The sequence below is a fragment of the Chrysoperla carnea genome, chromosome 4 (genome assembly GCF_905475395.1).
Source record: "Chrysoperla carnea chromosome 4, inChrCarn1.1, whole genome shotgun sequence".
NCBI lineage: Eukaryota > Metazoa > Arthropoda > Insecta > Neuroptera > Chrysopidae > Chrysoperla > Chrysoperla carnea.
The window spans coordinates 70,033,729-70,058,802 of NC_058340.1; the positions used below are offsets into that span (position 1 = coordinate 70,033,729).

Sequence of the window (25,074 nt, forward strand, 5' to 3'; positions counted from 1 at the left end):
TAAAAATTGTACGATAATAAAATTATGTATTTCTTTCATCCTTTGAAATTCTCAGCATGTGAATGCCGCAAAATCGGTTCCTACCACCCTAGACTAAAGGATCCATTGTACCTTCTTTGAGAAAATCGGCCACCCGAAGGTGTGACACGTAACTTTCTATTAGTCCAAACATTAAATTAACCTGATTTTTATACTTTTTGGGTCAAAATTACCCCTTCCACTGAGTTTCACTCAATTCCAAAGCAAAATGTTTTTTTGCGATTTTCTCGATTTTTTCACAGGGGTGTACCTTAAAAAAATTGCAAAAAATCGAAAAATTTTGTTTATCTCCGATTTCGATAAAACTCAGTATATAAGGTAATTTTGACCCAAAAAATGCAAAAATCGGGTGCATTTGATGACTGGTCGAATAGTTTTTGTGATACGAACTAAAATCGATCCAAATATTGCGATATCTCTGAAACTCTGCATCCAATCGTTAAATTAACCGGATTTTTGTACTTTTTGGGTCAAAATTATCCCTTCCACCGAGTTTCATCAAATTCCCAAACAAAAATTTTTTTTCTGATTTTCTCGATTTTTTCAAAGGGTACCCCTTAAAAAATTGCAAAAAATCGAAAAATTTTTTTCTATCTCCGATTTCGACAAAACTCAGTAGATAAGGTAATTTTGACCCAAAAAGTACAAAAATCGGGTGCATTTGATAGCTGGTCGACTAGTTTTTGAGATACGGACCAAAATCGATCCAAATATTGCGATATCTCTTAAACTCTGCATCCAATCGTTGAATTAACCGGATTTTTGTACTTTCTGGGTCAAAATTACTCCTTCCATCGAGTTTCACCAAATTCCCAAACAAAAATTTTTTTTCCGATTTTCTCGATTTTTTCAAAAGGGTACCTTAAAAAAATTGCAAAAAATCGAGAAATTTTTTTATCTCCAATTTCGATAAAACTCAGTAGATAAGGTAATTTTGACCTAAAAAGAACAAAAATCGGGTGCATTTGATGACTGGTCGAATAGTTTTTGAGATACGGGCTAAAATCGATCCAAAAAATTTTATTCAAAAGGATACCTCAGTATAAAAGGTAATTTTGACCCAAAAAGTACAACAATCGGGTGCATTTGAGGACTGGTCGAACAGGAAATTGTAGTTACAGACAAAATTAACAGTATAAACATTTAATTTTAGAACATTCATAAATTATTCGAATTTCGGTGATGATTACTTTTTACAAGAATTGCTAAAAAAATTTTTCAAACAAACCCTTAAAATAATTTTCTCAAATTTTTCTTATCCTGTTCATCACGTAATTTCATCGTATCAGTTAAAACTTTCATTTCTTTTTGTACAGCAGGTATAAGTGTTGGATCTAATCCAATTACTTTACGAAAATCTTCTTTTGCTTTTTCTGGATTCCATGCACCAACATGAGCTCGTCCTCTTCGAAACAATGCTTTAATATTATCTATAAAATCGAATAAAATACTTTCATGAGTCGATTATTTCTAATCAATTGTATTTTCTATAATACTGGAGCTATGTTTGGAGAAAAGTGTTTTATAAATTTTACAATTACACTGGGAGGAAACAGATACCAATATTTTACCAAAATTTCCCCATTCATAGAATGCTTTAAGTGTCCTGCCTTTTGAAAAAAAATCGAATAGAGTTATAGATAACGTATATAAAGTCCACTAAGAAACTTGCATGACCATTTCTTCTAACACAGCTCCGCTACTCAAAAGCCAGAACTTTCGTTTACCTGGTTCACTTTGTAAAACTGTTGTACAATGTTCAATAACCGGATAAAAATCAGATAAATTTAATTTACATTGTGAATAATTTAACAATAATGGAATTTTCATTTTATTTAATTCATTCCATTCATCATCGTGTGGTTTTTCTCTATAAAAAAAAAAGAGAATAGGAAATTGTAAAGAAAATTTTCAGTAACGTTTCCTTACTTTAACATTAATTGTTCTAATAAACCAATTGCTTCACCGTACGTTTCAGCTGCAGCCGCATAATTTTTTTCATGAAATTCAATATTTCCACGTTCCCGAATAACCGGTATCATTTTTAATTTTTCATCGTCTGATAATTGCCATAATTCTTTTTTATAATCATTGGGTGATTCAACTTTTAGTAATTCTAAAAAGAGAAAAATTAATATAGACAAGTGAAAACAAACAATTGACTGAATTAATTGTTGAAATACCATGCATAGACATTGTTGATTACTCTATCACATTATACATAGATACATGTCACACATACGTAACTGATATCCCCATACATACTATACAACTTACGCCTTATTTGCGCTCTCACGGGTAAACAGTGATGTTTACGAAAAATGTTTCAAACAAAATTTGTTTATTTTTTGATAAGGAAGATTTTTTACATTTAAACTTTTGCGAACTTGACCTCACTTTTTACGTCCTGAGTACGCTGTAAAAATTTCAGCTTGATATCTTTTTTCGTTTTTGAGTTATCGTGTTGGCTGACAGACGGACAGACAACCGAAAATGGACTAATTAGGTATAGTATCTGTTGGCGGACGCATGCTCAATATAAAAAATAAATAAACATTTTGAGCTATGAGATTACCTACCAATAGTAAATTCTAAATCACATGGTTTTTTAAGTAAATTATTTAAATCATCGTATCCAACGCCTTCATTTTGTAGTGTGGCAACACAACAATGGGCCCGATGTTTTTCATTTGGTTTTACAGCATTTCGTAACACTTTCGATACAAACGGATATTGACTAACTAACTAAAAGCATATATAATTTTTAAGCATATAAAATTACTAGGTATAAAAGGCCAGGCAAGTATGTGAAAAGTCGTTTCAGTGTGGTTGGAAATTTTGAAAGCTATTATCAAGAACATATTTAACCATTTTTTTTTCTTTTTGAAAATTTTCATAGGCGAAGACTTCTCTTCAATGGAATCTAATTGAACAAAAATTGAAAACATACTGGTCTTAAATTTTTAGCCTGTTGTGCATTTAAAAATTTTCCAGGCCATCTGAAAAAGAAGTCTACGGCTATGCAAATTTCGAGCCTGGCCTTTCGAGAATCTAGACCTGTGAATAAGATAAAATTTCTTACACTTTTATCAACAGTAAATTGTGCAACTTCATTTAAAGCCATTTTTTGTACAATCGCTTCCCATACTTCTAATTTAAATTTTTTACCGATAACAAGTTCCATTGGTTTGTCCCCAAGTGCACGAGAATCATCTATTAATGTACGATCATCATTACAGAGTCTCGTTTGAAAATGAAATGTGACCTGAAGTTTTAATAATTTTTATTTAATTCAGTTATTAAAACTATTTTATTGATCAAAGTACAGTCGAAATCATTTATAACGACGAAGTGGCAAAGCCCTGATTGAATCCAAATATAAATACTGTCTAAAATAGCAACGAATTGAATAAATTGTGATACCATAACTACACAACTGATAGGGGTAAAGTGTCGGCGTGCCAGCCTGTTTAGAAAGAAAGTTTTTACGAAAAGGCTACTCGAACACTATCGTGTGTTTAGCCTAAGTCTCGCGTAAAAATAATTTGGAGTAGAAATTTAGCAACTTTTCTTTAAAAAGTTTCTAGAACGTCTGGTAAAAAACTGATGAAAAATTATAATTTTCTGATACACGGGTTGACCATGCCGTTAATAGGGTTGGGTTAGCACGGGTCTTCGGGTTTTTCGTTAACCTTGTGATTGAGTTGATTCACTGATCCTTAGAAAATCTTCACGCTAATAGAAAAGTTGCATGTTTTAATCTAGCTTTTTTTTGGAAGATAACTACGATTCAAGAGAGATAAATGGTATCGATCGGATTTAACGACCAATATTAATCAGTCCTTACATTGACGTTATAACTGATTTTGACCGTATGTTTAGTTTGTGGAAATTATATCGTTCCATATTTCCCCAGATAATATAGAAATAGGCAATTTTCTATCAAATTTATATACGTACTTTCGTGCCAAATTCAAAATCCACATTTTTTGTACCTAAGTGAATAATTTTTTTAACAATTAAATCATTTTTACTTTTAGAACTCATGATTATAATTTACAAGCCGAATGACTTCCACTTTTATTTTTATTGAGCAAATTTTTTATGATAGATATAGGGTTATTTTTAAGATTAAATGCATTTTATTGATTTGATTGATACAAATAATATTTAGATTTGTATTCGCAACATTATAAAAATAGTAAATTTTCTAAATGAAAAATTAATTTTCCAAATTTATTTTTAATATGTCAAATTTTCAGTTTTACCAACAATGTTAAATGTCACACGAAATAGTAAAGCCGCGAGCATATGGGAATAAAGGTGTGTTTATATTATCAAAGAAGTTAAACAAAGTTCTTGTTCAATTTCTTTGATGGAATTACTCTTGATCTTGAATTAATACAACTTGAATACCCAAATGCTGAAAAAACACACGATGAAAAGATCATCTCATAAGACATAACTTTGAGCGTCAAATTAGGGTTCCACCTAGCTGAAAAATATAGAATCATGCCCAGCGCCAAATTGTAAAAATGAGTGGCAAAAAATTTTATTAATATAGTCGATATCTCGAGAAAGTCGATATCTCGAGATATACATACATAATAAAACAAATGGTAATGATAAATTAACAGCTATATCCAGTGCCAAAACGTTTAGGCCTGGCAGTGTATCACGACTACTGCAGGAGCTGTCACAGTGATGACGAAGAGGAGACAATGTCTCACCTTCTCTGTCACTGCCCAACTCTTGTCATGAGGAGATGGACTTACTTGAGCCAGCCTCTCTTTGACGACCTCTCCGACCTAAAGTCAGTCGATGTCAAAGCCCTCCTGCTGTTCTTAAACAGCCCCAAATAGTTCATGGAGTAGTGGCCGGGGATGGGCCAACCCATTAACGGTATCACAACGGACCTTATGGTCTAAGTGTGTCCTACCCCAGGACAGCCACTCTAACCTAACCTAACCTACTGTACTATATGTATATATGATTATGACAAGGACACAGATGAACTCAATGACAGTTTTCTCTCTCGCTTCGAATATCGCATCGACTTACAGGCTAGCAGACCCCTGGTGTTCTCTAACTGTATTATCTCAATGCTTGGTACACGTTTGGCATATCTAATAATAAATGATCTAAGATCTATCTTCACGCCATTACAGTGCTATCCAGTATCAAGATATTTTGGAATCGCGAACATATTTTATGTAATCAAATAAAAACAGTTTTACACAGCGTCGCAATAAAATATAGTTTAAAGAGTGAATTTCTGGAAAAAAGTGTTACAATGGAACGTGTACGAATTAAATATGAAATACCAGAGAATAGCAATGACATGAAAACTGAACACATTCATAAAAATTCAACTGCAATCAACTATGAAAATATTAAACTTGAAAAACAATTACATACAGAACTTATTATTAAAGATGAAAGTGATTTGGAACCACAAGAAAGCGTTTTAGTTAGCCCTCAATGGATTCATAGTGAACAAAAATCATTTTCATGTGATATGTGTAATAAAAGATTTACAACGAAAAATCACTTGGTTCGTCATAAACGAATTCATAGCGGAGAAAAACCATTTTCCTGTGATATTTGTGATAAAACATTTAGTGATCAAGGTAATTTAGTGAAACATAAACGGATCCATCGTGGAGAAAAACCATTTTCATGTGACATTTGTAATAAAACATTTACTACACAATCTAGTTTAGTTCTACATAAACAAATACATAGTGGTGAAAAATCATTTTCATGTGATATTTGTAATAAAACATTTAATCGGCAAAGTAATTTAGTTCAACATAAAAGGATCCATAGTGGAGAAAAACCATTTTCATGTGATATGTGTAATAAAACATATACTAGAAAATCTAGATTAGTTCTACATAAACAAATCCATAGTGGAAAAAAATCATTTTCATGTGATATGTGTAATAAAAGATTTACAAAGAAAAATCACTTGGTTCGTCATAAACGAATTCATGGCGGAGAAAAACCATTTTCATGTGATATTTGTAATAAAACATTTACCACATCATCTAATGTAGTTATACATAAACGGATTCATAGCGGAGAAAAGCCATTTTCATGTGATATTTGTAATAAAGCATTTACTTCATCATCTAATTTAGTTCAACATAAAAGGATCCATAGTGGAGAAAAACCATTTTCATGTGATATGTGTAATAAAACATATACTAGAAAATCTAGATTAGTTCTACATAAACAAATTCATAGTGGAAAAAAATCATTTTCATGTGATATGTGTAATAAAAGATTTACAAAGAAAAATCACTTGGTTCGTCATAAACGAATTCATAGCGGAGAAAAACCATTTTCCTGTGATATTTGTGATAAAACATTTAGTGATCAAGGTAATTTAGTTAAACATAAACGGATCCATCGTGGAGAAAAACCATTTTCATGTGACATTTGTAATAAAACATTTACTACACAATCTAGTTTAGTTCTACATAAACAAATACATAGTGGTGAAAAATCATTTTCATGTGATATTTGTAATAAAACATTTAATCGGCAAAGTAATTTAGTTCAACATAAAAGGATCCATAGTGGAGAAAAACCATTTTCATGTGATATTTGTAAGAAAACATATACTAGAAAATCTAGATTAGTTCTACATAAACAAATTCATAGTGATTCTACAAAACATATTTAATTAATCATAAATGGATCCATGATGGAGAAAAACCATTTTCATGTGATATTTGTAATAAGACATTTACCACATCATCTACTGTAGTTATACATAAACGGATTCATAGCGGAGAAAAGCCATTTTCATGTGATATTTGTAATAAAGCATTTACTACATCATCTAATTTAGTTTTACATAAACGAATTCATAGCGGAGAAAAACCATTTGCATGTGATACTTGTAATAAAAAATTTAATCAGCAAAGTCATTTAGTTAGACATAGACGGACTCATATTTAATAAAAACAATTATCATGTTGATTTTGAGTCTCATTTATGAAACCTTTTTTATATTTCAGAAATTTGCTGCTGATTTCAGTAACCCATTCCGTATTTTCGTTATCAAAAATTAAGGGTTATCAATTTAATTATTTTTAACTGACTTCAAACAAAAAAGGAGGAGGTTATCAATTCGACTGTATTTTTTTTTTAATGTTTGTTACCTCAGAACTTTTGACTGAGTGAACCAATTTTGATGATTCTTTATCTATTTGAAAGCTGATGCTTCCCGTGTGACCATTTCATTTTGGCCCAGTTCTGACAACGACATCCATGAACAAACCATAAAAGTCTTAAATTTGCATTAAGTATGCACGACAAGAGGACGAATAACTCAATATCACGCCAACCGATTTCGATGATTCTTTTTTTAGTGTCAAATTAGTTAGTGTACTTCAGATTCACTAAAAATCACTCAATAAAAAAACTTTTAACAAAAAGAAAACCTACTTCAACTTTTCCAAAACAAATTTATATGCACTAAAAAGTAATAAAATAATTTATAATATAATGCAGTAAAAATTATTGTTATTTTTGGAGATGAACTGTAACAGGCAGTAAATTTTTTAAAATTTGATAAATTCACGGTCAGTTATAATGTCAGCGCTGACACAATACATTTATAAACATATATACCTGTAATCCATAAAAACTCTTATGATTTCATATATTTTATATGGCTAACGAGATAGCTTACAATCGGTATATATATATATATATATATATATATATATATATATATATATATATATATATATATATATATATATATAATATCAGTACCGGAGCTATACTAGGAGGAAAGGGCGAGAGTTTTGAGATATAACGAGACCAGGTCTCCAGTATCTTAAAACCGTCTAAAGGTAGGTTAAATTTAGTCACAAATTTCAAAATTATGACCCAAATTTAATGGGGTTCCAAACTTGGTTTATCAAAATTGGATATAATTTGGATGTGAGTGAACAAAATTCAACTTTTTGGATTTTGATGACGTCATTAAATTTCAAAAATCAATTTTTGTCATAATACATCCAAATTTTATCCGATTTTAATGGAATTTTTTTTGAAACCCACTAATTTTGGGTCAAGCTTTCCATCTATCATGCTATTTCTTCGCTATCATTCACATTTGTACGAAATATTGATACTACGGTCCTACTAACTTGAAACCTACTATAGCCAGTTTAAATTTAACCACAAATTTGAAAAGTATGACCTAAATTTAGTAGGATTCCATATTTGGTTGATCGAAATTGTATTAAATTTGGATGTGATAGACCAAAATTCAATTTTTTGGATTTTGATGACGTCATTAAGTTTCAAAAATCAATTTTTGTCATAATATACCAAAATTTTATCCGATTTGAATGGAAATTTTTTTGAAACCCACTAATTTTGGGTCAAGCTTTTCATCTATGATGCTATTTTTTCGCTACCATTCAAGTTTGTACGAAATATTGGTACCAGGGTCCCACTTGATTGGAAAAATCGGTGAGTTGAATTGTTAACTATGCATAATTTAGCGTCTGTCATGTCAAGTCCATCATGAAACACTAAGTGCCTCTTCTTCCAATACACATCCGGTAGGTACTATAGACGTAAATGTTAATAGTGTGAATTAGCTTGAAATAATTTATAATGATATTATTGAATAAAACGAAAGCAGAAAATTCTATTTTTATATATTTAAATAAATATATTATAAATAATAATCATAAAAAAGTAAAATGCTAAAAGAATTAATTTGATACGAATCATTAGAGCAAACACAAAGTTTAATTAGTGGAAATAATTAATAAACATTTATTTATGTTTAGTATACAGAGTGTCAAAAGTTCATCACTGGCACAAAATAATAGAAACAAATGAAAACAAACAATTGACTGAGTAAATTGTTGAAATATCATGCATGTATAGACAGTGTTGATTACACTATCACATTCTACATTCATACAAGTCACACATAAATAACTGATATTCCCACATATAATACATACTATACAATTTGCGACCAACTTGCTTGCCTTCGGGGTAAACGGTACGTTTACGAAAAAATGTTTCAAACAATAGTTGTTATAAATTTCGATTTTTGCCCCAATTCCTAGATCAGTTTTTTGTATTTTTAAAATACGTATTTTCGACTACCAAGTAGTCATCATCAGTAAGAATTAGCTAGTGCAGTCCGCCACCAAATTAGCAAAGAGTAACATTCACTAGCTAATTCTTACTGATGATGACTACTTGGTAGTCGAAAATACGTATTTTAAAAATACAAAAAACTGATCTAGGAATTGGGGCAAAAATCGAAATTTATTTCGACATATCCTAGAGTTCTCATTTATTATCTTCGATAATATTTATAATAGTTGTTACTTTATTTATAAGGAACATTTTTTACATTTAATTTTTTGTTCTATCTCTAACGGTTTACAAGATGGGTCCTACGAACCCAAGACCCAATTGACCTATGTTGCTTGTTCTCACTTTTTAATTCCTGAGTTTTTATGTTATCGTGTACACAGACAATTTTGCTAATTATAATAATTTCAATTTTACTAATATTAATCGAAAAATTTGTAAAATTTGATCTTGAATTCTTAATTATAAAAATGAGCTTCATCTCGGGGCGTAGGATTGAAAAAAGGGCAGAGAACTTTTAGTTTTATCCATCAATTAATTATCTGTTTTTCATAACTTTTTGGACACTCTATATAAAAAATATGTCTATTAAGTCTGAATTCATCTTAACATGTTTATGCCTTTTATGGTTCGAAATATAAAAAAAATTGTTAAAAATGATTGTGCTATCTTAACTATCTCAGCGGTTTAGATCTGTTGAGATCCTATCTTCTTGGATAACAGAGAGCCGTAAGGTACCTATAAATATCTTAAAATTTGGGATTTCACGAAAATTCATTGAATCTTTATAAAAACTGTGCGACTGCATTTTTTAAAGCTTACAAAAATTTGTGCGATCTTGCCCAGGGAGTGGGAGCCACTTCTTCTTGGGAGTGGAGAAATTTATGCTAGAAATGACAACGGGACTCGATATAGGGATGAATTCGAAAAGCCAATACTTTATAATGAAAACAAAGTTTATCGGAAATTTAAAAATATGTTTAAATAGTTGGCGTAAAATTTTTTCGCTTCGTGGAGCCGTTCTTATATACAGAGTGTCTACTTAAGTTGGCTAAATATGGAAAACTTTTTTATTACAAGGTTTACGAAAAAAAGTTGGGTATAGGTATAGAGGTTAGCGGGCCATGCTCGAGCATCGCGCCTCGAAGCAATGGTTCAGAGCACCTAGCCAAATAGACCCTTGTACTCTATCCCCGCTACGCTTTTCAGTGGCTATTATAACCAACTGATGTACTGAAACCCAGGATTTGCCTAGCACTGAGTTTCCTAATTTCTTCTGGTTCGACTATGGCCGGACCAAACCATTTCCTTCGCTGCTGTATGACCGCCGGGCAGTAACAGAGAAAGTGGATCGATGTTTCTTCTGAATTTTCTCCGCATCTGTCACACGCGGGAGATTGTCTTTTTCCAATCTGATGTTGGAACTTGTTCAGGTTATCATGCTCTGTGAGTAACTCTACGATGACTCATATATCAGCTCTGTTTAGTTTCAAGATCTCCTCGGCTCTGTTACCGAGCGAGTTTTCTTCACCCAACAGGCTTTTGGCGATTCGCCCTCCCTCGTAGCTGGTCCATGCCTTTAATTGTTGGTTTTTCAGATTATCTCCTAATCTGTTAAGACCTTCTTGGTATGGCATCCTCGCAAGCTTTTCTTGAGTGGGAGCCATGGTGGTTCCCAGTTTGGCTAGCTTCGAAAAAAAGTTATTCTTTATAAAAATCTCTGCTTTCGAAAATATTAACATTCAGTTATTCAATTTTGACATCCAGTGTACAGCATGTCACCCATATATTGCCAACTTAAGTAAACACCCTGTATATAATTAACAAGACTACACCAAAAGAGTTAAAAAAATTTTAACACTTTGTTTAAAATAATTTTTTAAAATTAACAAAAAAATGCATAAAAATGATAAATCATGCATTTTTGGTTAACTTTAAAAGCGATTTTTTCGGGATTCTAACAATTTACAATAATTCCCGACCCATTTTTCGAGGTAGGAATTGATGTATTTACATAAATCTGGGTCAAGTTTAAAGCACAACATTGATGATATTCGAATTAAAAAAAAAAACGGAATCCTAGAAAAAGGATTGTTATAATAAAATATTATTTGACATAAATAAATAATAGCTGTAAAAAACATAATTAAAATTATTATTTAAAAAAAAAGGAGTTATTTTCCCATAGAGGTATACAAATACGACACAAGCTCTGACAAATAGTAATTACGTGGAAAGACGCCTTTGGGTTTTCTTTCTCATTTCGGTTTACATTGATCAAACCGATGCAATATATACTCGAAACCCGAACCACAACGATGTTATTCGACGTATTCGATTCGCGAGTTATATTATCGAGATTAGAGGGTATATGTGTTATGTGTGTATGTATGTATGTTTGTGTATGGTCCAGAGAGTACCACAGCCTCTTTACAAAAATATGGATGTTAGAATTTTTATAATAATTTATTAATAATCATGTAAACAAAATTTTTAATTTTTCATTATTTTTCTAATTTTTAATTTCATACAAAAATATATAAAAATGTAAGCAAAATATTAAAAAAAATTAATAAAAATTCAAGAAATTAATAAATTATTGTGTACTAATATAAAAAAAATGTGTGATTTTGAAAATATTGTTGTTCATAGGATAAAAAAATTTATAAAAACTCGAAAAATAGTTTAAGGAATATAACGGGCGATTTTAGTATTTCGTTATTTCTTTTTAATTTCGGTTTCTGAATCATGTCGTGGGAATCTGTTGCTTCTAAAGAATTTTTACGGTAAGATATAAAATAAATTTTAATTAACCACTTATTTATCGGTATACACCCATTAGAAAATATGAGTTAGAAAATATATGTTTATTTACATGGTAGCGAATTAGAAATTAAGTTTTAGAAAACGTAAATTAAAAAGAAATTTTTTAATAAGAAGTAAAATTGTAAAATTATTTTGAGGAATAATTTACTAATAGGGAATATTCATGAAACTTAAATTTGGTTCAAATATTTTTCTTCCGTAACTTTAATGACTGGACATTTCGACTAAACCAATTTTTTTAGTAATTAATATCTTTTTAATTACTTAAAATTAATTAATAAAAGTACAAAATCAGTGAGGACATTAAAAAATTTCTAAAACGGAAATTCAAATTTTTATACGGACGTGACATCATAGTACGGGCTTGTCAAATTTGTTGACATACTGTATGATATTAATTACTTATATTTTATATCGTATTTCATTAAATTATATTATTCTACGGCTTTTAATTAGAAAACTTAATAATAACGAGTGTAAATTCTATGTTGTAAATTCATTTTTTTAAAGTGTAAATTATACGTTGAATTGTCACCAATTGACAGATCACGTACTTATACGTCATCAACAGAGATCGCCAAAAAACTGTGTTTAAATATCTCAAAATTATAATGTATTTTAAATATTTTTTTACACTTAAATACAGCACTGTCTAAATTATGATTTTAAAATATTAGCCAATAGGTCAGTCGCTCTATATTGGGATCAATTTTTTTGAGGCTATACACTTTGCGACCATGGGAGATGGGTTCTTAATGTTATCAAAAATAAAAATTCAAAAAATTTGCACAAAAATTTGCTCCGGCACAATTTTTATGGCTGGTTTTTTGAAACATTTTGAAAAAAATGGCGACTTTTTTGGCTTTCTTGGGAAAACTCTTGACTATCCTCCCAAAACTAGTGAAAACTACTATCTACTACTACGAAAGTTTATATGAAACTCTGTAATTTTGGGTAAAAAAAGGGATGATAGTTTGTATGAAAATTCGTCATTTTGGAATTAATTACACTTAACTGGTTTTAAAAATTATTTCACCTATAATGATTTTTGTACTTTTTGGGTCAAAATTACTTTATATACGGAGTTTTATCAAAATTGGAGATTGAAGAAATTTCTCGATTTTTTGCACTTTTTTTAAGTAGGCCCTTTGAAAAAATCGAGAAAATCGCAAAAAAAATTTTTGTTTGAGAATTTGATGAAACTCGGTGGAAGGGGTAATTTTGACCCAAAAGTACAAAAATCCGGTTAATTTAACGATTGGATGCAGAGTATCAGAGATATCGCAATATTTGGATCGATTTTAGCCCGTATCTCAAAAACTATTCGACCAGTCATCAAATGCACCCGATTTTTGTACTTTTTGGGTCAAAATTACCTTATATACTAAGTTTTATCCAAACTGGAGATTAAAAAAATTTCTCGATTTTTTTGCAATTTTTTTAAGTGGTAAAATTTAAAGATGAGGTAAGAACTAAGCATTAATATTTGGCATCGAAACAAAGATAAGTTATACAGAGGTATAAATTCGATTAAGGTAGAAGAAATCCATATCTGCAGTATGAAGACAAATGTATAGGTATTTGTCCGTTTTTTCATAGAAGGATTTACTACGTGTCATTTACCTAAGCCCTTGATTAATTTGTTATCAATAAGATACAGCAGTACTCTATACTTTTTCTTTTCAATTCAATTTTTGTTTGCCAAATTTTTCTGAAACCATTTTCTTATTTATGATACTATATAATTTTTTTTATACTCACTATTTTTTCGTATTTTATACAGTGTGTTTCGTGATGGTATGGGCAAATTTAAGCAGGTTATTCTTGAAGTCGAAAAATTCCTTGTACCTACATTTTTTAAATAGCCTGAAAAAGTAGTCGTTATTACTATTTTACCTAACTTAAATTTATTGGTTAATAATAAATAAAACAAGCGGCAGAGTGGGCCATGGTGCGACCCTTGAGGTCCACATGAATTACTCTCCAGCATAATCAAGAGTTACAAAAAAATAAAAACTCAACCAACTCGAAACGACTCGACCAAATGTTATGAAATTATTATTATATTGCCGTTAATATGCTTCGATCGACACTTCAACGAAGTCAATATCATTTTTCGTTCGCGTGCTATCGATTAGGAAAAAAATGACCACGAACGTACACACACACATACTTCTTATCCAAATTGGTGTTCCTACGTTTTAGGTAAAGATATGTTGAAAATTTCGATTTCGAAAATATGACCCCTTAACAGAACTTACTATACTGGGAAGTTAATCGGGAACATTTATTCGTCTCCAGTTTTGAGAAAAATCATTTTCTAGAATAATTTCTATCAAGTTTCGAAAGAAAATATTTAAATTTTTTCATTTCCACTCAGACTTTTTTAAATACTTTAAGTAAACCGTGAAAATTACGATAATGCATTTTGTAATTGAGTTCTTGTTGAGACATAGTTATTGAAATAAATACCACGATACTCGAAATAAAATTGTATATTAAGAAACTTAATTTAAAGAAGTGAAAAGAAACAATTGACTGAGTTAATTGTTGAAATACCATGCATAGTCAGTGTTGATTTCTTTATCACATAAAACATACAAAAATGTATAGACAGTGTTGATGCGCAATCGTTTGTTTTTTTGACGTCACGTAAATAACAAAAGATATTCACTTTTAAATAGACACACACACAACTGATATTCCTATATTAATACATTCTATAAAATTTGCACCTAATTAACGCCCTCGTGGGTAAACAGTAATGTTTACAAAAAAAATGTTTCAAACAAAAGTTGTTTAATTTTTGATAAGGAATATTTTTTATATTTAAACTTCTGTTCTACCTCTAACGGTTTACAAGATGGGTCCTACGGACCCAAGACCCAATTGACCTATGATGCTCATTTACGAACTTGACCTCACTTTTTACGTCCTGAGTACGCTGTAAAAATTTCAGCTCGATATCTTTTTTCGTTTTTGAGTTATCGTGCCACAGACGGACAACCGGAAATGGACTAATTAGGTGATTTTATGAATAGCTATGACAAAATTTTTTTCCTAGCATCATTATTTTTAAGCGTTACAAACTTGGTACTAAACTTAATATACTATGTATATTTCATATATACATGGTATAAAAATATAATTGAAAATCATACAACAGATTTACAATTCGCTAAATATTTTGATAGCAACATAATCATCGTCAGTAGCTAAATTTATTCATATAACACATTACAAACATTCTTTACAAAGTTAAAAATAAATATGTAAAACTTACCAACTATTACAATAACACTTACAAAAATAAAAATACATAATTATCATACTTTTCAATTTTGAGATATCTAATTTTTATTTTCGACTTTGTAAAGAATGTTTGTAATGTGTTATAGAATAAATTTAGCTACTGATGATGGTTGCGTTGCAAACGAAATATCGATATTTAAAGAAATGTAAATCTGTTGTATGTTTTTTAATTATATTAAAAAAAAAAAATTCCTTAATATAAAATTTTATTGCGAATATCGTGGTATTTATTTCAATATTTTGAAACCCCTCACGTGATACACCCGGTTTATATTTTCCCAACAGCAAAATAAAACCAAATAACCATAAAATACACCTACACTACATCTAACATAAAAAAAGTAGCATATTTGAAAATTTATCTAATAAAATTTTTTTAATTTATAATATTTATGAGAATTTAAAATATGTTCGACATGCTGTTCGAGGAGCGATACGCCGAACATAAAGTTTTAACAAAAGTCATATTAAACATGTTATGATTTATAACAACAGAAAAAAAAAGTGTCTTTATTGCTGAAAAGGCAATGTACTATTTATAACTGTAAAAGAAATTCTAACTCGAATTTTTAATGAAAATCGATTCAACTTCATTCATATGCTTCAAAAAAAAAAAAAAATTACATAAATAATAAAACATGTCTGTGTACACGTATACAAGGTGTTCCAGTTAAAATTGTAGTGCATTTTTTTTATGGAATATTTTTTGAAAAAATTTGGGCTGATAAAGAGCATAATATGCAGTTTTTATACTCGTAAAATAAATTAACTTTAATTTTTTTGTATCGCGTTACCGCTTTCTAATTTAAAGCATACATCTAATGTTTGCCAGTTATGAATCAGAGTGAAGTTTTAATTGAACCTGAAAACTTAAATCGAATTCGATGCCGGTATAAGATGCGTGTCTTTGAAACTAACATTTTTCGTAACAGAAGCATTTTCCTGGATTAAATTTGTTAATGGAATTTCTGTATAATAAAAAAAATTATTGATTATAGAAATGGAGTATCGCATCAATTATCCGCATCACGATTGCTGCCATCACCCGACTGCTCAAAACCATCATTAGTAGATGATCGTGCATCGATATCGTGTTCCCGTTACATTGAAGCATTAGATTCACCAAATGGCTCCGAACTTAGATATGATCATTATATTGGTACAAGTAATTCGTTGTTAGGTGCTTGTGCCATTAGCATGAATCATGGATATGTGGAACGAAACAACTGGGGCTGTTTTTCATCATGTCGAAGTCGATTTCAACAAGTGTTAGCTAAACGAAAAGTAATTTTTTACTTAAAATATGTCTAGTTTTTCAGCGAAGTTTTTCATATTAATCCTCATTTAGGTTCATTACCTGGATGACCGAACTTTGCTCGTTATTATTTTTTTAAATGAAATCTAGCTAGATTGATTTTCGCCCCCGAAATCCCATGCATTATAAATTTCATGAAAATCGTTGGTTTCCGAGAGACAACGACGTTATCTTAAAATGAAACCTAGCTCGATCAATTTTTTGTCCCAAAAACTCCCTGCATACTAATCGTGTAACAACACCATCTATTGAAACCTATCTTTAATGTTTCAGTGTCGGTAATGCAGTTAGTTGCTCCCAATTAAAATAATAATAATAGTATTATTACTCGCCAATAGATGGCAGTAAGAGTCACATTATTCAGTTTGTTTCAGTTTTTCCTGAAAACACGGATAAAACGACATATCCTAAAAATAAAACCAAGTTAGATGGATTTTTCGCCTCAAAAAACCTCTGCATATTAATTTTTATTGAAATCGTTGCAGCCGTTTCCGAGATTGCTGATAAATTTCAATAAATTTCAGTGGACATAGTTTTTTTGGAACATTATGAAATCCAGGGAATGAAAAGAAAATTTAACTTTATTGTAATTAGGAAGACAGACAATAAACTGGGATTAATATGATTAACCAGAATTGAAAAGTTAGCAATGTTTTGTGAAAAAAGTTAGTTAAACTCGTTTTTTTCTTAGATAAATCAAGGACTAAAATTATACAACAAACACAAACAACATGCAGCCGTAAGAAAATGGAAATCAGCGTTAAAGACAATCAAAACTCGGGAAGATAAATTTGCCTTGCTTGGTTACCTATATCAAGGCTATATGGATTGGGGAAAGTATAGGTAAATTTTTATCACTTAACATTAATTTTACCAAACACTTTAAAAAAATTTTTGATTTTAGAGAAGCATTAGAATTTGGACATGCTCAATTAGGCATATCTGAAGAATTAGACTCACCGAATATGCGTGCTGAATCGTATTTAAATTTGGCTAAAGCACATGAAAAATTAGGAGCTTTTGAAAGGTATGATTAAAAAATGTTAATAAAATGTCTGCTATCACACAGTATCACCGAACTTATTAACATTAAGCGGCCTTCTTTAAACGCTTGATAAGTTTTTGATACTCGCTAATCATTTTGTTGATACTCGTTTATCATATTTCCCCTAACGGCGGTGAATTCGGTTCTGCGTACAACAATTACGAGAGCATAAAATCCATTTATCTGTACTCACCATAGATACTTCAACTTTTGGACACTGTTTCCAAAATGCTTATCACAAATAAATACATCAAGATAACATCGAAAAGGTAAAAAAGCCTTTTGACTTGCGATTGAAAACGGATTCTAGAAGAGTTACAATCACAAGCTACAATGAGTTGAGAATCGCTATTTAATATTTGTGCCCGGGTGGTTTCGATTCGCTTCGGTGTGAATGTATATAGCAGACATTAATATTTCCCTTTTTGCCTAAAATTTGTAAATTATATTTTTGCAGAGCTTTAGCGTATGCTAGACACTCTCTGTACAACGAATGTGACACATGTTTAACTGCTGGTTATGTACATTTAACTGTTGGTTCCGTCTATTTAGAATTAGCTGGATTTTCTAAAGCATTAGAAAGTTTTCAAAGAGCGCATAAAATAGCACACGGCATACATGATCCCGCATTAGAATTACAAGTAAGTACATCATATTTTTCATAATATAATATCTTCCTCTGTATGATTAATTTTTAACCCCTGATCAACAAAGAGGGATGTTATAAATTTAACGTATCTGTGTCTGTTTCTGGCATCGTAGGTCCTAAACGGGTGAACCGACAACTAGAAAAAGCTGATAACCTTCAAATGTCTGAGCAAAACAATCAAAATCGGTTCATTTGTTTAGGATTTACGATGCCACAAACGAATCGATCAGACCTGATTTTGTGTCGTCGGGGATTCCCATTTGTAAATATCACAAACGGTGGGAAGAAAAAAATCCTTTTTGATCCTTGAAAGTGACAGACTATAATAATACATTATTTTGTTTTTTTTTTTAGGTTTACGTAGGTCTTTCAGAATTATTTAACCGTTTACAAGATTCTGATAAAAGTACGAAATATGCATCGAAAGCATATGATCTATCGAGATCTTTACAATTAGGCGATTTAAATTCACGTCATCATCGTGCAGCTTTGATACAAATGGCATCATCGTTACGAAAACAAGGAGAATATGGTGATGCGCATGATTATTGCTCAGAAGCAACACGTTTAGCATTAGTTTCTGGGGATCATGCAACGTATGTGCGAAGTGTACGAATTATGGGTGACATATACCGAAAAAAATGTGATATTAATGTAAGAAATTATTTTAATTTGATATCGTTTTTGGATGGATTTTTAGGACGTATTTCGATATATCCTAAAAATTTTAGCAAAAGACATTGTTTTAGTTAGAGAATTTATTATTATAATTTATCGTGATATTCCAGGATAACTTTTCTAAAATAAATCAAAGTTGTTTTTTGGGAAATTTAAAATGTTAATGATCATCGTTTTATTTTTTATAGAAAGCATTTTCACAATATGAAACTGCTATGGGAACCGCTGCAGCAATGGGTGATCGTATTGCACAAATGGAAAGTATGGACGGTGCAGCGCGATGTTTAGAAGCATTACGTTTACAAGGGAAAATTTGTAATTGTCGACCATTAGAATTCAACACACGATTATTAGAAGTAGCTAGCTCTGTTGGTTCAAAGGTAACTAACTGACTATATATGCAAGTCCTAAAACGTTATCAACTTGGAGATATTGTATTCGAAAATAATCGAATTTTGTTTGCAGTTATTGGTACGCGTTGTGAGATTAAGACTGTCTAGTATTTACAATGCTCTTGGTGATGTGGAACAACAATTACATCACGAGAGAATAGCTTTATGCATCGAACAAGATTTGGGTTTGACATGTGGCGCATGTACGAGTCCATTAGGATTGGAACCAGATTGTTTGGAACCATTAGCCTGCGGGCATATTGTACATGCAAGGTAAAAATAGATTCCTTGAAAGTAGAATTCTAGTCGAATAAAGGAATACATAAAATAGCCATTCTTAGGGAGTCCTCAATAACACCTCCGATTTTGATGATTTTTTTTTTTCAAAATGATTCTTTTTGCATATTATTTCTCGACTGATATATCGACGCCCAGTCTAAATCACTAATGATTGATTTTTCTCAATTCATCTCCTAGAAGAAGGGAATAGGAGATGCTTATGATAAAATAACTACAGCGATGATAATATTATGCATTTTTCTGGTAAAGTGAGCTCCGGTTCTATATATATCATGAGTTAAAATGAAATAATTTAGAAAAGATTACTTCAAAAACATGGTACAATCTGCGTGTTAGTAACGAAATATAAAATTTTTGATTTTATTATTTTATAAATTTTAATAAAGATGATTTTCTCCAGAAAAGGGTAACGACTATTTATTTTCTTTTTGTCTGTTGATTGCATTAAATTCTTAAGGATGAAAAGATTAGCTTTATCTGTTTCATATATTTTGTGTCTCCAACCAAGTCTTCCAATAGCCGTGATCGTCTAGTGGTTAGGACCCTACGTTGTGGCCGTAGTAACCCAGGTTCGAATCCTGGTCACGGCAATGTGTAAACATTGTCACGGTGGAAGTTAATTTTTTTTTTTAATTTTTTTCTGAATACTTTTTATATAAAATCAACCGTTATTCATCCAGCTTGCTGGACATCTCCAAGTTTGTAAACATATATTGCCATACAATCCGCTTTGCCCGATTATGGCCTTTTTCCTTTAGTCATCAAATACACTTTCAATCTGATTTCGGACCTTAGGAAAGCTTATTTCGCTCGAGTTTTATTAATTACTAGCGGCCCCGACGGACGTTGTCCCGTAAAAACGTAACTCCAATTCATGAATACCTATACTACGTTTAGCCTGTCCGCTAAACCCATCCCGCTAAACCCCAATTTAACTCCTATTTATTGGAGTGGCCTGACCTTCGACCTTTGGCCTGACCTTTGATAGTAGAGCTCGCTGCGCTCGCATATGGCTCTAATAAATGCCTATTGACAATACCTGAATACTATTAAAAATACATAGTACACATAGTATACATAATGTGATATGATTTATATGCGCTCCCACCATTTAATGAAATTTCATTTTTTTGGTACGGAGCCCTCAAAAACAGTTGTACTGGACCAAATTGTAAATCTAAACCATTCTCGAATCTCCACGAACACACACAAAAAATTTCATCAAAATCGGTCCAGCCGTCTAGGAGGAGTTCAATTACATACACACGCACACAAGAAATATATATATTATTAATTTTATGTTTGTTTAAATCTTCCTCGCACGCATCCTTTTTTTAACGTCGTACCTGCAGACATGTGCCTACATTCCCTTATGAATAAGCCTTTTCTGACTATAGCCATGGGCTTACTCAACTTATGGTATAAAGAAGGAAGTTGGTCAAAACAGAAATATTTGGTTTAGAGGGAGGTTCAATGAGGGCAGCCATCCTTATCTGCTTATGATCCCCTTTGGTACGTCCATGCGGGCCCAATAAAGGCAGCTACTCTGACCTGCTTGTGACCCCCTTTGGTACGTTCACGACTCTAGAATTATCAAAATAAATATTTTAACTTTTTTTTTTCAGATGTGCGCAAGATATATTCCGGCGTAAAGATAAAAAGAAGAAAAGTATTTGCCCAGACTGCCACCGATCAATAAATTCACGCATATTTTTAAATTCAGAGGATTCACGCGTACATCAATCATCACTCAGCCTTGCATCATTATCACTTAGAGCTTCAACATCCACACTCAATAGTAATTATCACATAACAAGTTCTGTTTAACACTCAATCAATCAATCCAATATACGTCATTCATTCATTAATTAGCTCATGCATCAATAAAATAATTATTAAAAAAAAGAAAAAATAAAAATAGTTATTAAAGAAAAACAAATTATCAATCAAATATTAAATAAAAAATATTTTTAAAAATGAAAAATTCGTCAAACATACGTGAAAGCATAAAATTCATAGACAATTGATATTATCAGAACTATAGACTTATATATAAAATAGACCGATGAAACAGGTATCAAAAGGCAGACTGCCATTACTTTTTGTTATGGCAGACAAGATCTTTTTGCTTGCTTGATGAAAATCGTGCATTTGTATTTTCTTCTTCCAGTTTTTAAACAAAGAGAAATAAATAAATATATTATTAAACTTCCATTAAATTTTAAAACAGCGAAAAGCATAGAAAATATGAGTTTTTTTTAGCAATTTTTCGATATATCGACTGATCTTACATGATGATGGATGGCATAACTTAATATTATTACCCCAATCATTAAATCCTAAATAAGCTTACAAGTCCTACGGTTTGAGGAAAACATCCGTGTATCGTCCGCTAGTGTAAAATCGATAATTACACTATTAGACGATTTAAATGAGTTCGGATCCTCTACAGAAATGCTCATTTATAAATTAATTGTCTACGAATTTCAAAAAAATATATAATTAATAGAGTCAATAAAATATAAGTAAAATAAAAATATAAATCATACATAACCTTAAAAAGAAACCAATTTTAATTATAAAAATAAAAAACTATATACCAAGAAATTTTTTAAAAAACTGCACAAGCTTTTAAACAAATCGAACAAAATATTTTTATTTTGTAATTTTCATTGACCGTACAATTTCTAAAATATAATTGTTGAACTAGGGCACATTGTTGGTTACCACTTATATATTATATTAAAAAAAAATTAAAAAAAGTTTTATTAAAAGTTGTAAAATAAAAGAATTATTTATTGAATGCACTAGATAAATATATTTAAAAGAAATGAAATAATGAAACAAAAACGTTTATTAAATATAAATAAAAAATATTAAAAAAAAAAAAGAGAGAATTTAATGATATAGATGATCGAAATGTAAATTATATAATAAGATTATATTAAAATATAAAATGGAAAAAAATATATACATTAAAAAAAACAAAAGTTACGATTTTAAAATTAATTCGTTTTATTTCTTTCCATTTAATAATTAAAATAGACTAGCTGTACCCTTTCACGCGTCGCTGTGGCATATTATGATTGCATGATAATAGATGAGAAGTTTAACAGCTTGTAAATTTTATAAAATTTGATACCTCGCGATAAAAGAGTTCAGATTGTTCATCCCCACTTGCACTCCCCCCTCCATAACCCACTTGCGCCGAGGGTAAAAATAGATAAAAACCATCCTTTAAGCGGGTTGTATATCGTGTAAAAATTTGAGCTGAATCGATGCAGAACTTTTTGAGTTTTTTAAGCGTACACAAAACCAACATAACATTTATATATATATAGATTTAAATGTTGAGAAAAAGAAAGAATCATTCGCTGTTTCAGAGACAGGAAATCGAGGAAAGATTGAAGAAAAAAATCTAGAAAATTAGTACATTTTCATACTTAGTTTATTCAAAAATTTAAATGAAATACAGACTGATATTGATTATGGGGTTAAAATATCCCCCAAACGTAGTAAATGGGATAGTATTTGAAGCCAGTGTCGTAGATACTTTATCGTAGAGATATTTTAAGAATAGTGTGAGCAAGTGCCTATGCTAGCCATAAGTGACAGTTTCCGCTTGAGAGAGAACGCTTAAAAGCTACCGTATCTCCATGTATCCTATAATGATCTCACCATAGGGGAAATGATAGAATAGTTCGGCAGCGTTCTCTCTCTTACTTTCAGACACTCTCACTGTTCACACTATTTACAGTGTGACGCATTTAAGATGAAGACACCCTCATATTTTAATCAAATCGATATTCCTATAAATACCGAAAATATGAGGGTGTCTTCATCTTAAATGCGACACACTGTATAATATCTCTTTGTATTTCATTAATGAAACTTTTTATAAGTTGATCGTGGTCTTCTTAATTAAAGTCTGTGAGCATTTTCGTTACTTTGATCCATCGTCTCGCTTTTCCTTTTCTGCATCGACACGGGCTTTAGCTAAATCATTTTTTAAATTTTCATTATTCGGCATCAATTTTACAGCAGCTTCTAATTCGATAACACCTTTTGATGCAAGACCCAATTTACAAAAAGCAGCACCACGTCTTGCATAACATTTCGCTCTTGATTCCAAATTTGCAGATACTGGTGGTGTTAATAACTCCAACGCTTGTGAACAATCTTCAATACATTTATGTAAATTACCAAGTGCAAAATGTGCAGCGGATCGATTCACATATAGTGCAGCATATTTTGGATTTAATGTTATTCCATATCCATATGCACTCACTGCACCCAAATAATTTTTTTGCTTAAAGAATGTATCACCTTTTGTTTTAAGAAAATTTGGATCAATTTCTTCCGGTCGTAAATCACTTGGTGTCCAACCAGCAATTCTTCTTGCCTCTGTTTGTTTTCGTAGCCATTCTTGCTCTTCCGCATCTTGTGATTCACGTTTTGGTGTAGGAAATACTCGTTCTGAGAATGTTATATCAATTGTAGAAGTCTTTCGTGGTAATAGAGTCGGAACTGGGAGAGCTTCTGATTTTTTTGGAATTTCTAATTTTTTTGAAATTTCTTTTTTTGAAACTTTCAAATTTTTTGGAATGACTTCTTCATCTTCTTCATTTAAAACATCGTAATTTAATTGTTTTTTTTCTTCTTTCCATTCATCTAATTCAGCCATAACTGCGGATTTAATTGTGTCCTTGCATTGTTTAATATTTTCAATGCGTTCTGAATCTAAAGCCATTTGTTTTCGAACAGCCACACGAGACAATTCACTTTTTAATTTAATTTTGGTTTCTTGTTTTGATTGTAACAGCTTTTGGGTTTCTTCGATAACCTGTTTTGCATAGAACAATTATTAAAGGTAATCGTTGAAAACTTTAGAAAATATCACAATTTCATTTTCAAGCTTATCGTGCTGGCTTCTGACAAGAAATAGACTCACGGAAAAAACAGACTCGACACATAATTCTAACGAAAAAATATCACAAATCTAAGATATTTCTAGGAATTGAGACATTTTTAACAAGTTTATTTAAATTAAAAATTTTACAACCTGTTGTTTAATCAACATTTTTCCTTCTTTATTAATATTCGTATTTTCTAAAGTTTCCCATGTTTGTTCTTCCAATTTTTCCAATTCAAAAATAATTTCATCGTCTGTAAACGTACACGAACTCGCCGATTCATTTATAGAATGTAATAAAAATACTTCAAAAATGAATGGATTAAAAAAGGCTTTAATATATTTCTCCGATGTAAATATATCAATTTTAGAATTTGTAATGCCCTTTTTTATAGGAATTCGAATAATTATATTATGATCGGTTTGTCGCCAAGTATAATCTTTAATTGATATAACCAT

At 30.8% G+C, this 25,074-nt stretch overlaps 3 protein-coding genes and 1 non-coding gene across 4 annotated transcripts; 2 read left to right on the forward strand and 2 right to left on the reverse strand.

Annotated features, from left to right (window-relative positions):
* Positions 1–1,166: 1,166 nt before the first annotated feature.
* On the reverse strand, positions 1,167–4,148 carry LOC123299330 (AH receptor-interacting protein). The gene is made up of 6 exons (XM_044881696.1): positions 4,000–4,148; positions 3,122–3,304; positions 2,619–2,784; positions 1,969–2,155; positions 1,767–1,909; positions 1,167–1,469 (listed from the first exon to the last, which is right to left on the reverse strand). The coding sequence occupies exons 1-6, from the start codon at positions 4,084–4,086 to the stop codon at positions 1,270–1,272; spliced, it is 966 nt and encodes a 321-aa protein (XP_044737631.1). The 5' UTR covers positions 4,087–4,148; the 3' UTR covers positions 1,167–1,269.
* A 7,691-nt stretch (positions 4,149–11,839) lies between these two features.
* LOC123299307 (43 kDa receptor-associated protein of the synapse homolog) lies at positions 11,840–21,579 on the forward strand. Its single transcript, XM_044881667.1, has 9 exons — positions 11,840–11,972; positions 16,323–16,608; positions 17,331–17,482; positions 17,544–17,666; positions 18,142–18,325; positions 18,688–18,987; positions 19,200–19,391; positions 19,477–19,676; positions 21,329–21,579. The coding sequence occupies exons 1-9, from the start codon at positions 11,935–11,937 to the stop codon at positions 21,528–21,530; spliced, it is 1,677 nt and encodes a 558-aa protein (XP_044737602.1). The 5' UTR covers positions 11,840–11,934; the 3' UTR covers positions 21,531–21,579.
* Positions 20,222–20,293, forward strand: Trnah-gug. Its single transcript has one exon. It is a non-coding gene; the product is annotated as a tRNA-His (tRNA).
* A 1,997-nt stretch (positions 21,580–23,576) lies between the features above and the next one.
* Positions 23,577–25,074, reverse strand: LOC123298902 (dynein axonemal assembly factor 4-like). The gene is made up of 2 exons (XM_044881000.1): positions 24,766–25,074; positions 23,577–24,546 (listed from the first exon to the last, which is right to left on the reverse strand). Exons 1-2 carry the CDS (start codon positions 25,072–25,074, stop codon positions 23,647–23,649), a joined length of 1,209 nt encoding a protein of 402 aa, XP_044736935.1. The 3' UTR covers positions 23,577–23,646.